This window comes from Platichthys flesus, chromosome 10 (genome assembly GCF_949316205.1).
Source record: "Platichthys flesus chromosome 10, fPlaFle2.1, whole genome shotgun sequence".
Classification (NCBI taxonomy): Eukaryota; Metazoa; Chordata; class Actinopteri; order Pleuronectiformes; family Pleuronectidae; genus Platichthys; species Platichthys flesus.
The window spans coordinates 8,096,011-8,109,342 of NC_084954.1; the positions used below are offsets into that span (position 1 = coordinate 8,096,011).

The 13,332-nt window shown below is 40.8% G+C and overlaps 1 protein-coding gene across 1 annotated transcript; it reads left to right on the forward strand.

The window, feature by feature from the left end:
• The first annotated feature begins 1,740 nt into the window (after positions 1–1,740).
• Positions 1,741–12,483, forward strand: LOC133962039 (uncharacterized). The gene is made up of 6 exons (XM_062397474.1): positions 1,741–1,765; positions 2,883–2,899; positions 3,967–4,481; positions 9,257–9,587; positions 9,709–9,884; positions 10,377–12,483. Exons 1-6 carry the CDS (start codon positions 1,741–1,743, stop codon positions 10,615–10,617), a joined length of 1,305 nt encoding a protein of 434 aa, XP_062253458.1. The 3' UTR covers positions 10,618–12,483.
• Positions 12,484–13,332: the final 849 nt, after the last annotated feature.

A 13,332-nucleotide genomic window follows, 5' to 3' on the forward strand; every position in this document is an offset into this window, starting at 1 on the left:
ATTTCTCAATAGTTAAGCACAAGTCATTACAATGTCTTTCTGTAAGTTTATTCTACATCTGCAGATGGCATCAATGTACAAGACCATGGAATAGATTTCATACAATGAGCAATGACATACAAGAAAAGCAGCAATTTATACATCTCCAAGCCCCTCCTATAGAGGAAACAAATTGTATCTATCAACCTCTATCATGTTAAGCAATAGGTGACCAATATCCTGTCACCTACTCTTTCCCAGACCCTTGGAATGTAACATCTGTTTTCAAGATCCCTTTCCCAAGGTTTACAACCACAAAATCCCCGTGCTGCTAAGTCTTTGTTTGGTGACCCTGTCAGTGAGGATGTCATATAACATCAGTTTGAGTGCAACCCTAACTTCTCAGGCAACATTTGTTATCTTTTGAAACATCAAAGTACTTCCTCATATCAATCATTGCCCTAATAGTAAAATTTATATCACACACCTCAACAATGGGCCTGACCACACCTCAGTTTAATGCCAATGGGTGCTCAGATGGGCCCGAGTGCATTGACTTCATTCTGCCTGCACTGCTGTTGTATGTCTGTTAAAATTACAATAAGGGTAAGTTCAGAGTAAAATCACTGTTCAAAGAAATGGAGGCTGGAAGAAATGCTGCTCAGGTTGCTCAGGTAACCCTGGTAAAGGTGTGATACTGCATGTGTAACTGCTCTAAGCTACACTTGACTGCAGGGGTCTTCAATGTTTTTCAGGCCAAGGAGCCCCATATTGATGGAGAGATGGAGAAGGGACCCCTACTATATATTGTATAAAACTGTGTTTTATTTTAAACTGGGCCTAGTGACATGTATACACAAAACAACCCTGTTATTATGCATTCAATAGTAATCTATAAAAATAATACACGTGCAGGTTCATATATTAATGTTTTTATTTTAAACATGTGAAAGGTACAGGGTGGCCATACCACTTATAAACTTACATCGTGCATACAACACTGAGCTATTCAAATAATTCACAGATTCATGTTTTTATTTTAAACATGCATGGAGAAGGAACAGGGAATCCTCAAGCCATCTGTGGATGGTTTACATACACCCTGATGAGAAGCACACAACTTATCTAACCTTGGACGGATGGAGGTTGTCAGGCAGAGGGTCATATCAGTCTTGACCTGTATTTGTTCTTCAGGTAGGTGAGGGAGGAAAATCCACTTTCGCAAAGATCTGTTGTTGCAAAGGGCAAAAGGCTCACCATAGCTTTTGCTGCCAATTGTGGAAAGTCTTTCTGACAAGAGATCCAGAACTGGGTGAATGGTTAAGTTTCACATAGTTAGGTTTCTGAGCGTACCGTCAGTGGATAGTTGTGAGCTGATCCTCCTCTGTCACTGCCAGACATTTGCCGTCTGCTGGAATGGAAACAGTATCCATGTCTTGTGCTCAAGAATTGTGCGTGTTACGGGAGGCGAGAGCACAGCGGAATGTACCAGCTCATCAACTGATGGAAACATGGAGAACATTCCCTCCCCGACGCGTCCCTCCGTCTTCAGATTTTTTTGGAGAAGTCTTCCATTCTGTCATGGACCTTGCATAGAACTGTTAAGTTTGTTCAACTCAGCGGAAATTTCAGTAAGGTAAGCAAGTTTGTTGACCAAGTCATTGTCACTGAAAAGTGTAGCTAGCTCTGTAAACTTTTGTAGAAGTAAAACCTCCCGAATAGACGTGCGCAATTCCAACACACGTGACAACACTGTTCCACATGAAAGCCATCGAACCTCAGAATGGTACAGCACAGTGGGTTCTTATCCCGCAGCAGCACAGACATAAGAGAAGAAACGCTTTTGAAAAGCACTCGTCTTGAGAATATTGACAACTTTCACGACCGAGTCCATGACGTCTGACAATTTAGCGCTCATGTCTTTGGCAACAAGTGACTCCCTGTGTAGCCCGCACTGCGTCCAAATCACTTGCTGAGCTTTATCCCTTACAAGCGCGATTAGTCCACTTTTTAAACCAGCCATGGCTCTTGCACCGTCGACGCTGTGCACCGACGGTGCAAGAACCATGGAATGGAATGTTCTCCGAAAAAACATCAATCATTTTTAAGATTTCATAATTAGTTGTGCGTTGGGAAGTGGCCTACAAAACAAAAATTCCTACTAAATGTCCTAAGCCCACAAACGCCAGAAGCTGAGACACAACCAATTTGGTTATATAACGTTGATGATAAAAAACACAGAAGAGTTTGAGGCAACCTTGATCGGTATGTGATGAAATGTGCCATTGTCGATGATCACCAGTTAACCCCTGGACCTCACCACAAGAAAGCCACAGTCCTGGTTGAGGAAATCAATGGAACTTAATCTATATTCTTTGTGTCTCAGAAACTGCTCCTTGATCTCGATGGACTGAATCCAGTGTCAGAGTGCCAAATCTCAAAACACTATTTTGATGGACCTTTACCTTTACATTGTTTTGTACATATGTTTTTGTACAAAAATGCAGTTCAAAATATAAAAAGTTAATTGCAAACAATTTTGCTTTGTATTTATTGATTTCTTCATGGCTACAAGAAAAAAAACTGTTAAAAAAATCGAAACTGCCAAAGAAAATCTAATTGGAGCAATACAATTTTAAATGGTTGTCAACTTAAAAACTTCTGTTCATCATTATTAAAGCAAAGAAAGAAAGACTTGAAAAATCCTTTCAATAACGTGGAAAAAGAAGTTGGAACAACTTCATTTTAAGCAGTATTCAACTTCAACGTTTGTGTACCTTTCGTTGCAGAGGAAAAGCTTTGCTCCGCCCTGGAAGTAAAACCAGTGACGCCCCCCCCCGATACTGTAGAAAAAGATTTACAGAGAATGCATTTGACTGTGCATCTCTTTCCACTTCTCTCAGAATCACCTCAGCTGTCGGTAAGTCACAAGATTTTTTGAGGATGATTCACTGGAGGGAAAAAGGTGTTTTTTTTCTTTTTAAAATGATTATATGAGGAAAATCTGCTACCTTACAGGACTTTTTAATACATTTTACTCAAGGTTTTTCCTTCATTATGAGAGAACAAGTGTTATGCTTAATGAATTGACAGTATATATCAAATAATTTTGAATTTATTTGACTTTGCTAAAAAAATTAGTTTTTAGCGTCTAACTTCAATTCAGCTCTTCATGGTCCACTGGTTAGAATCTACTACATCCTGTTTCAGGTCCTCTGGTTTTATGCTATTTTCACTTACAACAAGCTAAACATTGTGAAAGTCCTCTTTTACTCTTGTATGACACTTTGGCTGCAGTTACACAGTAGCACTTGAATTCAGCCAAAACTAACTCATGATCTATTAAAGCCTCTATACTCACACGCGGGTCTTATTTACTCTCTAACATTGACATGTTGACAATGGGTGGAACTACTCTTTGATGGAAAGCTTTCAAATTACAAAACAAACACGATATTATCATCAGAGTTAATTGAATGATGAAAGGTCGACTAATGGACACACCCATATTGTCCTGAGGGGAGGTCTCATCAAAAAGTACTTCCGGGATGGACTGTAGGTCAAAAAGGGAAATTCACTTTACAATCTATCCCCTTCATGTAAATAGAATATTTAAAAACATAACTGACAGCAGCAATCAATACAGTGCTCAGATCCAGAGGAGCCAGTTGACAACAACAGTTTCAGGAAGGATACAATCCACAGGATTATGAGGTGGCTGAGATGCCTGCAACTTGTCTACTATTCTTATTGGACATGTGATTCTATATGTTTTTCCTTGATTAACTTTTACAGAAACCAATTTTGCGTTTATAATTCACACCTCTTCAGGATAATTCTTTGCAGATTGGTCAGCGTTAAACTCTCTAACTGTGGTTTCTAATCCCATCACAGGTTCGAATGGACAAGGTCAAATATTTCAAATTGAAGTTTTTCCTCCTCTTCATTTGTACCTTCATCTTCCTCTGCATCCTCATTGTGAAACAGCCCAAGAAGTATAGGTCAAATCCAGGACCCTACGGACTGAGCAAAACGTGTCCCTCTCATGTCTCTGATCAGACCATCACCCCCCTGAACGACACCAAGCACCTACTGGTGTCAGCCTTCATGGACCAGAGGGTGAAAGGCTTTGATATACGCATCATAGGCATCTTCTCAATAGACTCCATCCAACCTCTTCACTGTTGCTTCTGCTGTGAAGGTTTCTTGTCGATCACAACTCCAGCAAGCATTTTACAACATTCAAACAAATTTGGATTTCCCTTTGGCACGACAGATGTCATGTGTCCGATTCCTGAAAACTGCAACGCCACACATGTCACTCTTCTGACTCAGCCAGAGAGTGGGATTGCACCTAAACAGATTTGGCTCCCGATAAGAAACAGAAAGACCAACATGGACGAGAAGGAAAAGTTGCAGTTTAACTTCACAGTCTGCATCTCCAACCTGTTTGGAGACTACAACAACGTGCTTCAGTTCGCCCAGACCCTGGAGATGTACAGGTCAGTGCAGCAGCAACGCCACAAAACTCAGTCAGAAATAAACAACACCTGACACTGTAACAAAAAATACTGCAAACGCTGCAAGGCTTCAGTTTGTTTCAATCTGCATGCAGTGACAAAAGTCTTTAAACCTTTCAACTTAAGCAAGGCCACCAAGACGAAGACACCCATTCAAAACAAAGTCCAGTTTTAAAATCATACCATATACGCTATACTATTTAAAGCCAGACTTATGATGCCTCCCCAATTTGAAGATAACTTTTCAAAACTAACGCTGTGTCTGAAATTATTCTCTAACTACAACTTTACTAGGGTCTTCTAGACTAATTAGTGAACCCATCATCAAAAGAAAGAAATGCTTTCAGACACTAAGACACAAAGATTTCACTCAACATTTGGACAGCTCTACAAAATGGCGAACACACTGTTGTGAAAAAGTAGTAGACTGTGCGTTGGCTAATTATTAATTATCATGAAACATGATCATTAAAATAATAAAAAATATGTATTAAAAATGATATAGCTATCAATCAATAATAATAAAATAATCAATTAGAAATGATACGATTATCAATTAAGAACAGTTAAATAATTAATGAAAACAATAAAATGAACACAATCTGTAATAATTATTTATCGACGACGGGGCACCACCCTGGTAACAGGGACCAACAGTCAATCTGTCAGGATCATCAATTTATAACAGTTCAATTACTAATCTCAATATTTAATATTAATGATTGTATAATGAACAATGAAGGGTTTTAAGTTAGAGCCCAGGCTATCATAATCCAGCTGTATTCACATACATATGCATAAATAATCACAAGATACAGATACTTTAATTACACTAGCATTTATTTAAAGATAATAACATGAAAGTAAATCAATGATTACTATTCTAACAAAACTCCATTATATCGTAGATAACAACAGCAGCACTTATCACAATTTAGAACACACATGTAATATCAGTTGTATATCTATGTGTGTGTGTGTGTGTGTTTGTGAGAGAGAAAGGGGGAGTGGCATAGCGTTATGACGCAGTCACGTGGTGACGTAGTCTGGCCAAATTCAAGATGGTGGTACACTCACATGATTCAAAATGGAGGATTATATTAATGGCGACATGAGGCCTAAGTCAAAAGGTCGGTAGGTCACGTGAGTTGAACCAAGCAATTTAGGACAAAGAGATTCTGATGAACCTCATGGTTTGAAGCTAGAACCACATGTTTTTGAACGAGGGAACCTTAGAACAAGCTCTGATCCATCAGAGATGCGACCATGCTATTTTAAGTATCAGAAGATATATATATGTATATGTGAAATGTGTAGATACAGGTCGGAACGTGTGTGAAGGGCAGGTTTACGAGAAGAGAGAGAGAGAAAGAGCGAGAGATAGCAACATGCAAGGAATGATCAGAAAAGCTCTCAAAAAGTTCCAGAGACACACCCAGAGTTTAACTTGACTTTACCACTCGGTGCCCAAGCGGGCGCTGGGTACCGATCTTTTGATCAGAAAGATCTCAGCAAACTTGGTCGATCATAACAATCGGGACGCTTCGTCACGGCACGATGGCGCTTCAATACAGTAGACACGGTGGTCATACACAAAATAGTATTAACATAAACAATTAATGAAACGCTAATTATTAAAGCTAGTCTCTGCCAAGACATAAAAAGCCCCTTACTTTGCCGTTGATTTCGTGGTGTATTCATGCACGGATGGCGCGGATTCCAGGAAGACAAAGTGAATGTTTTCGTGGCCTCTTGAGCGGTGCTCCGCTGGTTCTGTTGGTGACAAAAAAGTCTTATTAAAATAAAAGCGTCAACTTAAGATAAAAATAAAGAAAATTAAATAAAACAAATGTCTGTGGCTGCCCCTTTAGCAACTAGATCATCTGGAGAGGTCTGGAGAGGTCTGGAGAAGTCTTCAGTGCAGTAGTGTTGTGTCGTTTGTGAACGATTCGTTCGTTTTGAACGAATCGTTACAAGGACTCGCGAGTAACGAGTCCTCTCAAAGAGTGATTCGTTAATTTTCTCGTGGCCGCGCATCGGGACTGTTGCATAGGCTGCTGCAGGTCACGTGGAAAATGATCCAAAGACTCGTTTCCGGCAGATGAACGAATCACTGATCCGAAGACTCTGTTGGCAGAAGAACGAGTCACTGATCTGAAGACATGGTCGTGAGGTGAACGATTCCTTCTTCTGCCAGGTACGAGTCTTTGGATCATTTTCCAAGTGACCTCCATAGGCTCAGAAGAGGAAACAGTTACCTCATTCCCTATCGCGGAACCGCTGTTAAAAAGCAGCCACGACTGACAGCTTTTGTGTGGCAGATCATATTTTTTTTAAGAAAACCTCCTCTATTATATACAGCAAAACATGACAGTTTGTATGGTTTTAAATTGTCATTTATAGTCACACTGGCATTTAATTATCACGGGAAATAATTACACTGCACTAAACTGTAAGTGTAAATGTAAAGTGAAAATAACAAAACCAGTCATTATGAGTTTTGAATAGGGCTGAACGATATGGGGAAATAATATAATTGCGATTTCCCCCCCCCCCCAAATATTGCGATTAAGATTTAATATGTGTGATTCTTTTGTTTTATCCTCTCTTTCCCCCCCAAAAAAAACGTAATGAATGATTTAAATATGACCAACACAATATTAGATACTGTACAATATTCTTTCCCACATTTGTATTTAACTGCTCATTACAGAAACCAGAATAACAAATCGGTGTGCATTTAAGTAATTTAATCAAAGTCATTGTAAGTATAAACACAAGGCATGCACTTTTTACAAAGTGTGTGCAAATTTACCATCTTGAGATTATTATTTTTTTAAATATAGGTGTCTTACTGCTCTCAAGTCAGTAACATTTCCAGTGTTGGGAAGGATACTTTCAAAACGTACTCTGTTACAGAATGCAGAATACGTGCCAAAATGTAATCTGTAACGTATTCCGTTACATTAACTAATCTGACTAACGTATTCTGAATACTTGGATTACTCCACATTGAATTTCATTTTATAAGTGTAGGAATGCGGCGTTGTTATAGTGAGTGGAGCAGCAGAAGTTTAAGCTCTGTGTCCGCGGATACGGCGGGCCAGCTGGATGTGCTGGCAGCGTGCGGATCAGCAGCTCCGTGGATCCCCGTTCATGTCCGGGTGGACGTGCAGCGTCATGGAGGCGCTGGGCTGCAGCAGGAACAGCTGAACACCTCCGTCTCCTCCGATGTGCATGTTGGTGCTCTGGAGCCCCGCCGCCCCGGAGCTCGGCTTGCTTTTCCGAGGAGCGATTTTCCCGTCCGCACCGCGGTCACCGGCGAAATGAGCTCGCTCTGTGTGGCCGACACGTTGGCCGAAGACTCTGTGGGCAGATGAACGAAACACGTCGGGAGTTGAATGATTCGTTCATCTGCCGAGTCTTTGGATCGTTTGCCCCCCCCCCCCCCCCCCCCCCGTTGAAACGAACGAATGACTCAAAAAGAGATTTGTTCATTCTAGTGAACGAGATTCAAAGAACCGACACGGTAAAAAGATCCGAACTTCCCATCACTACAGTGCAGGGAAAAGGCCAAGATCTCAGAGGGAAAGCAGTATTTATTACTTGAGGTGCCTTCCCCCTTGAGGGTCATGGGCTTATGTTGGCGATCAGCCAATGGAATGTCAGGGTTTGACCTCAGTGGGTGGGGATTCAACCTCAGAGGGCGTCTAGAAATACAGTGGGGGTCCCTGAAGGACACCGGGGAATCTTAAACCACTAGGGGTTTATGGTTTTTTGGTTCTTTGTGTGAACTCTACCCCAACAACACTATACAGTGGATTGGATAGTGGTTAGTGGGTGATTTCTGACCCAGCTTTAGTTCAATTCAGTAATTTTATTAGGGGACAATTTGTAATAGAGACTCGCACATATTTGAAACTGGTGGTGCCCCCTATTCAGGGATTTCAAATTTTGCTGCACATATATTTTATTGTTGTATTAAAGAAGAAAACAAATTGGGAGGGGGGAGGGGTATTTGTGTTGCCCCCTATGGATCAGGCTCAACTTGCATTGGTCGGCCTATTCCTACTCATGAAACGATGATATCTACCAAGATTTCTGATCATTTGAGAAAAGTTCATGAGTTAGGACCAATATCCTGTTAAGGTAATACCTTGTGACATTTATTGATGTCACTGATTTTAATCAGCTTGTTCAAAGGATGATGTGCATAAAATCTGGTAGCAATTGTTTTAGGAGATTTAAAGAACACAGTTTTTATGTAGGGCATTTCAGAGCTGGACTAGTGTGACAAATTCAGTCAATCTAGTTTGCAGAGATCAGGGAAAATATAAGCTACACTATTACAAACAACATAATGTGTTTACAACCAGACTTGAACTGACACCTGATCTCAACAGCTGCAGTGTAGCTCTTATTGCATCAGGAATACGCAAACATCTCTGTGGCACTGAACCTGCTTTTGGGTATTTTCTAAAAGGAAGGAAACACTCCCAATTTTGGATTTATATCTCTTGCTCCCCAGTGTTTGAAGTGCTCATAAGACTTTTACAACAGCTCAGGTTCCACAAGTAAATTTTCCGTAAATTATCCCATTCACATATCAGAAAAATTGTGTAACCAGTTACGAGATGATCATGACCATAAAACATGTGAGTGACCTGTACAGGTTCAGTTCAGTTCACTCACATTCCAACATTTATTGCAGCAGGTGTCGGTCCCTTTATTTGAACCTTTATCACTTTTGCCCTCAGGTTGCTGGGTGTGGGCAGAGTGGTGATCTATAACACCAGCTGTGGCCCAGAGCTCGATCGTCTGCTGCAGATCTACAGCCAGGACGGCTTCCTGGAGATAGTTCAATGGCCCATCCACCAACATCTGGTTCCATCTACAGGTTGGCTCTTCTCAGAGCACGGAGGGGACGTGCACTACTTTGGCCAGTTAGCCACGCTGAATGAGTGCATTTACAGATCCATGGAGCGCTCACGCTACGTCTTGTTGAACGACATTGATGAGATTATAATGCCTTACCAACACGACAACCTGATGTCTATGATGAACATGCTCCAAGAGCAGCAACCAAATGTAGGATATTTTTCCTCTGTATTTAGGAATAACTCAACATTTGCACATTTCTTGCAAATAGCACTCATTTGTTTTCGAATTCTTTTATTTCATCTGTCAAACCTGAACCTATGTTCTGCAGGCAGGGGTGTTCGTCATAGAGAACCATTTCTTTCCCAAGAAACCCTTTGAGGGAGACAAACCAGGTCCACTGCCTCAATGGAGAGGGGTGCCAGGCTTTAATATTATGGAGCACATCTACAGGGAGGAGCCGGACAGAACCAAATACCTACCCAACAAGTTGATAGTTAAGCCAAGGTAGGAGAACTTGTCAGAATGCTTAGCTGTTTTTTGCAGCAGCAAGCAACGTTATCTTACTAAGTGAACATCTTTGTCGGCGTCTCCCATGTGTATGACATCTCTTTTTCATCCTGAGATATTTGTATTCTTTTTGTACTTTTAGTTTTGTGTCTGCTGTGTGTTATCAGCATCATCAACATCATCAATGCATTAACTCACTCACTATGAATTGTCTGAATGTTCCCTGTCATATTCTATAGAAAAAGTTCTGGAAATTGTCCGGAAAACAAAAGGAATGTGTCTATAATTCAGTACATGTCTGAAAGCAGCTTTCTTGAATTTGCAGGAGAAACAATATTTCCATGTCCTCAAAGCTCATGTATAATAATGGGGCTGAATGTGGCTCAGAAAGCTACAGATATTTTAAAAGAAACCTATTCATGAATTGTATTCATGATAATGAGCATAAACACCTTACTGAATGTCTAATTGACTGTGTGTGGACCACAGGGCGGTGGAGCAGACCTCGGTTCACGAAGTGCTCAAGCAATTCAAAGAAACTTTCAAGGTTCCGTTTGAAGTCTGTCGGATCATCAACTGCCGAATGACGTACCCAAAATCACGGCTGGAGCAACTCCGTGTAGACACCCGACTGTGGGACTTCTCAGATGATCTACTGACCAGCGTGATGAAGATGCTGAGGAGAGCCAGGCTGCTGAGCGCAGAGCCAGAGGGTCGACAGATTGGATAAACAGGCTGAGTGAATCCATTCTCCATTCTTACCATAAGGACAAATAAAAAACGTTTGAAAGAGGAAAGAACAACGCTGAGCTTTTACCTTTTCAATGGGCTGAGGGACGATATCTACTAACTATTGTAGAGAGCGGGTTGACAACTAAAAGGGGACAAGGGCCCCAATACATGATCTGATGTATGTTTTCTTACATGTGTTTTTGAAGACTAATAATTATGACGACAATAAGAAGTATGGGGAGTAATGGTAGATGTGAATTCATCGCATTACTGCACACATAATAACAAGGGCTGTGCGGGCCCTAGCACTTAAGAACTCTGGACCTGATGTGGTCGTGGGGGAGGGCAGTCAGGGACCGGGCGAAATGGCTCAGTGTAGTGTGTTTCACCTCCTGTGTCCGTCATGCATTATGGTCCATGCCATCAAGGGCAGACCACAATGTGAAAATGTAAATCAAAATTAAAGTTGTAAAATAAGGCTTACTTCTGTTGCCAGTAGGTGGCTCTAGCACTACATACTCGTGTCAATCAATAAATTTGTTCGGATTGGGGCTCTGGTAAATCGTGAGCAATTTGGGGCGGTGAAGTTGAAAATAATTCTTGTTTCGTGGAACATCAGTAGGTGGCGCTTTGACCTGTCTTAGTTTTGATATAAGGAGCTGTTAACCATTTGCAGTGATGGAATTTCATCATTCAGTATTTCAGGTATTCCACAGCAGCTGATCAGCAAACCTACAATTAGAAGGAGGGATTTAATCACTGAGATAGCAGCTACTGTGTGAATGTGTGTGTGTGTGTTTGGCTTTTCAAAAACCCATCTGACTTGTTCTGCTCACTGCCACGAGGTCGGGATGCAGAAAAAAATCTGAATTCATCAGCCTTTTGTTTCCAAGGTCCTGAGAGGTTGTACTTAATTTCAGCTTCTAATGCACAACATGGGTCCAAAATGACCTATATTTATGCTCTACAGCAGTGGTCACCAACCTTTTCGAGCCCAAGTGGCCACAAATATGATTATTGCCCTGTATGAAAGAATTCCCTTGTACTCAAATAAACACCAATACTACAATGTATGAAGCTGTGCATCTTCCGCGCTTTCAAATATTTCACAATAAAAAAAACGTTTTAAACAAGGGAATGGATTCCATTAAATGAAACGCTGGAGTGCTTTTATTTTGAAAAGTAATACAGAAAGTGTTTCAACCATTTGTTTGTGACATAAATTCATCAGATAAACATTAAAAGGGGGTGAGATCGACTGGGAGATCGCGATCGACAGGCTGGCGACCACTGCTCTACAGAATGAAACTGGAGTTGTGGGACTCTCCTTCTAGGTCATCAAGGGGCCTTCAGCCACACATGAGATAACAGAGGAAAAGGCCAGACGCTCCCGCTAAATGTGGTTTTCGATTATGTTCCAGCCGTCAAAAATGAAGTATCGGTTCAGGCACCGTTAAGCCACCTGTATCGTTTTAAATGTATCGGTTAAGCACTGGTATCGGAAGAAAAAAAAATGATACCCATCTTTAATCAGAATACACAATTGACTAGTGAGTGATCTATATCAGAATATGAACTCAGCGAATTATACTAATCATCATCCTCAACTTTATCCTTAGTTTATATTGCTCTTGTAATTCTAAATTACACTGATTAATGTCTTACTACTGTTTTAACAGTTTTGTGTGCATTTAGCTGATGCAACCTCAAAGTTCATGCCCTTACTTGGTGATTCCACCACCTGTTGACCTTTATCTGTGCAACTGTGTGCTGGGTTTTATTATACTTTCTGTAGTAAGTGATGTCAGACAGAAGATGTTTCATTTCTGCTTTCTTTTTTGTTTGCTTTTTATCACATTGAATAAAACCTCTCCTTTTTAACTTTCTCGTGGTTGAACTCTGAGCCATGCTGCTGACTGTGTAATCCTCTGCAGAGCTTATAATTAAAACTCTAAGACAACTCTGGTCTAAGAAACTCATTATTTCAAATCTCATGATAAATTTCCATGACAAACTTGGCATCACGAACAGGATCCCTTGAAAGAACGTCTTGACCCTTGAAATCTTTGGTGGTTGGCCACCAGGCAGAGAGAACAATCTTCTGCCTCTACCTCTGACATTTAAGAGAGGATTGTTAATGATGTTTATCTGACCCATCCTAATGGCATTTTCCTGATTTGCCGGAGACAGAAACAAGAATTGATAAGGATGGGAAACCAGGGAAGTAAGAGACTCACGGACCCAGAGGGTCCAAGTGTGGACTCTATATTTACAAGAGTGGGTCGGGAAACTGTGACGTTTCTTCCAATATGGTCCACAGACTTTGCTTCAACATTAGGGCTCGGACATTGCCAGGGCCGGCCCTGAGAACGAGGACAGACACTGATCTGAAGCTATTAGAAGGTCAGTAGTGACTTTTGTCAAGGCTGTCTCTGTGCTTTGATTAGCGCTAAACCCAGACTGAAAGACTTCATATATATTATTTTCCTGGAGAAACTCACACAGTTGTTTGGCTACAACTTTTTCAAGGTTTTTTGACAGGAAGGGGAGGTCAGATATCGGTCTGTAACTTGCAGATTGATTGTGTTCAGTAACATACTATCAATTAGGGGCAGAATTTCTTTAAGTCATTTTGTAGGAATGGTATCTAAGATACAAGTTGTCGGTTTAGAACATGAGATTATTTTGGTCAGCTGATCAAGGGTGATCAGAG

What these genes read in the sequence shown, in the direction of transcription:
- LOC133962039 (XM_062397474.1), top strand. Translation starts at nt 1,741, where the DNA reads ATGAAAGCCATCGAACCTCAGAATG. An exon ending in CAGACCCTGGAGATGTACAG is followed by an intron (nt 4,482 to 9,256) that starts GTCAGTGCAGCA and finishes TTTTGCCCTCAG; the next exon opens with GTTGCTGGGTGTGGGCAGAG. An exon ending in TCCAAGAGCAGCAACCAAAT is followed by an intron (nt 9,588 to 9,708) that starts GTAGGATATTTT and finishes TATGTTCTGCAG; the next exon opens with GCAGGGGTGTTCGTCATAGA.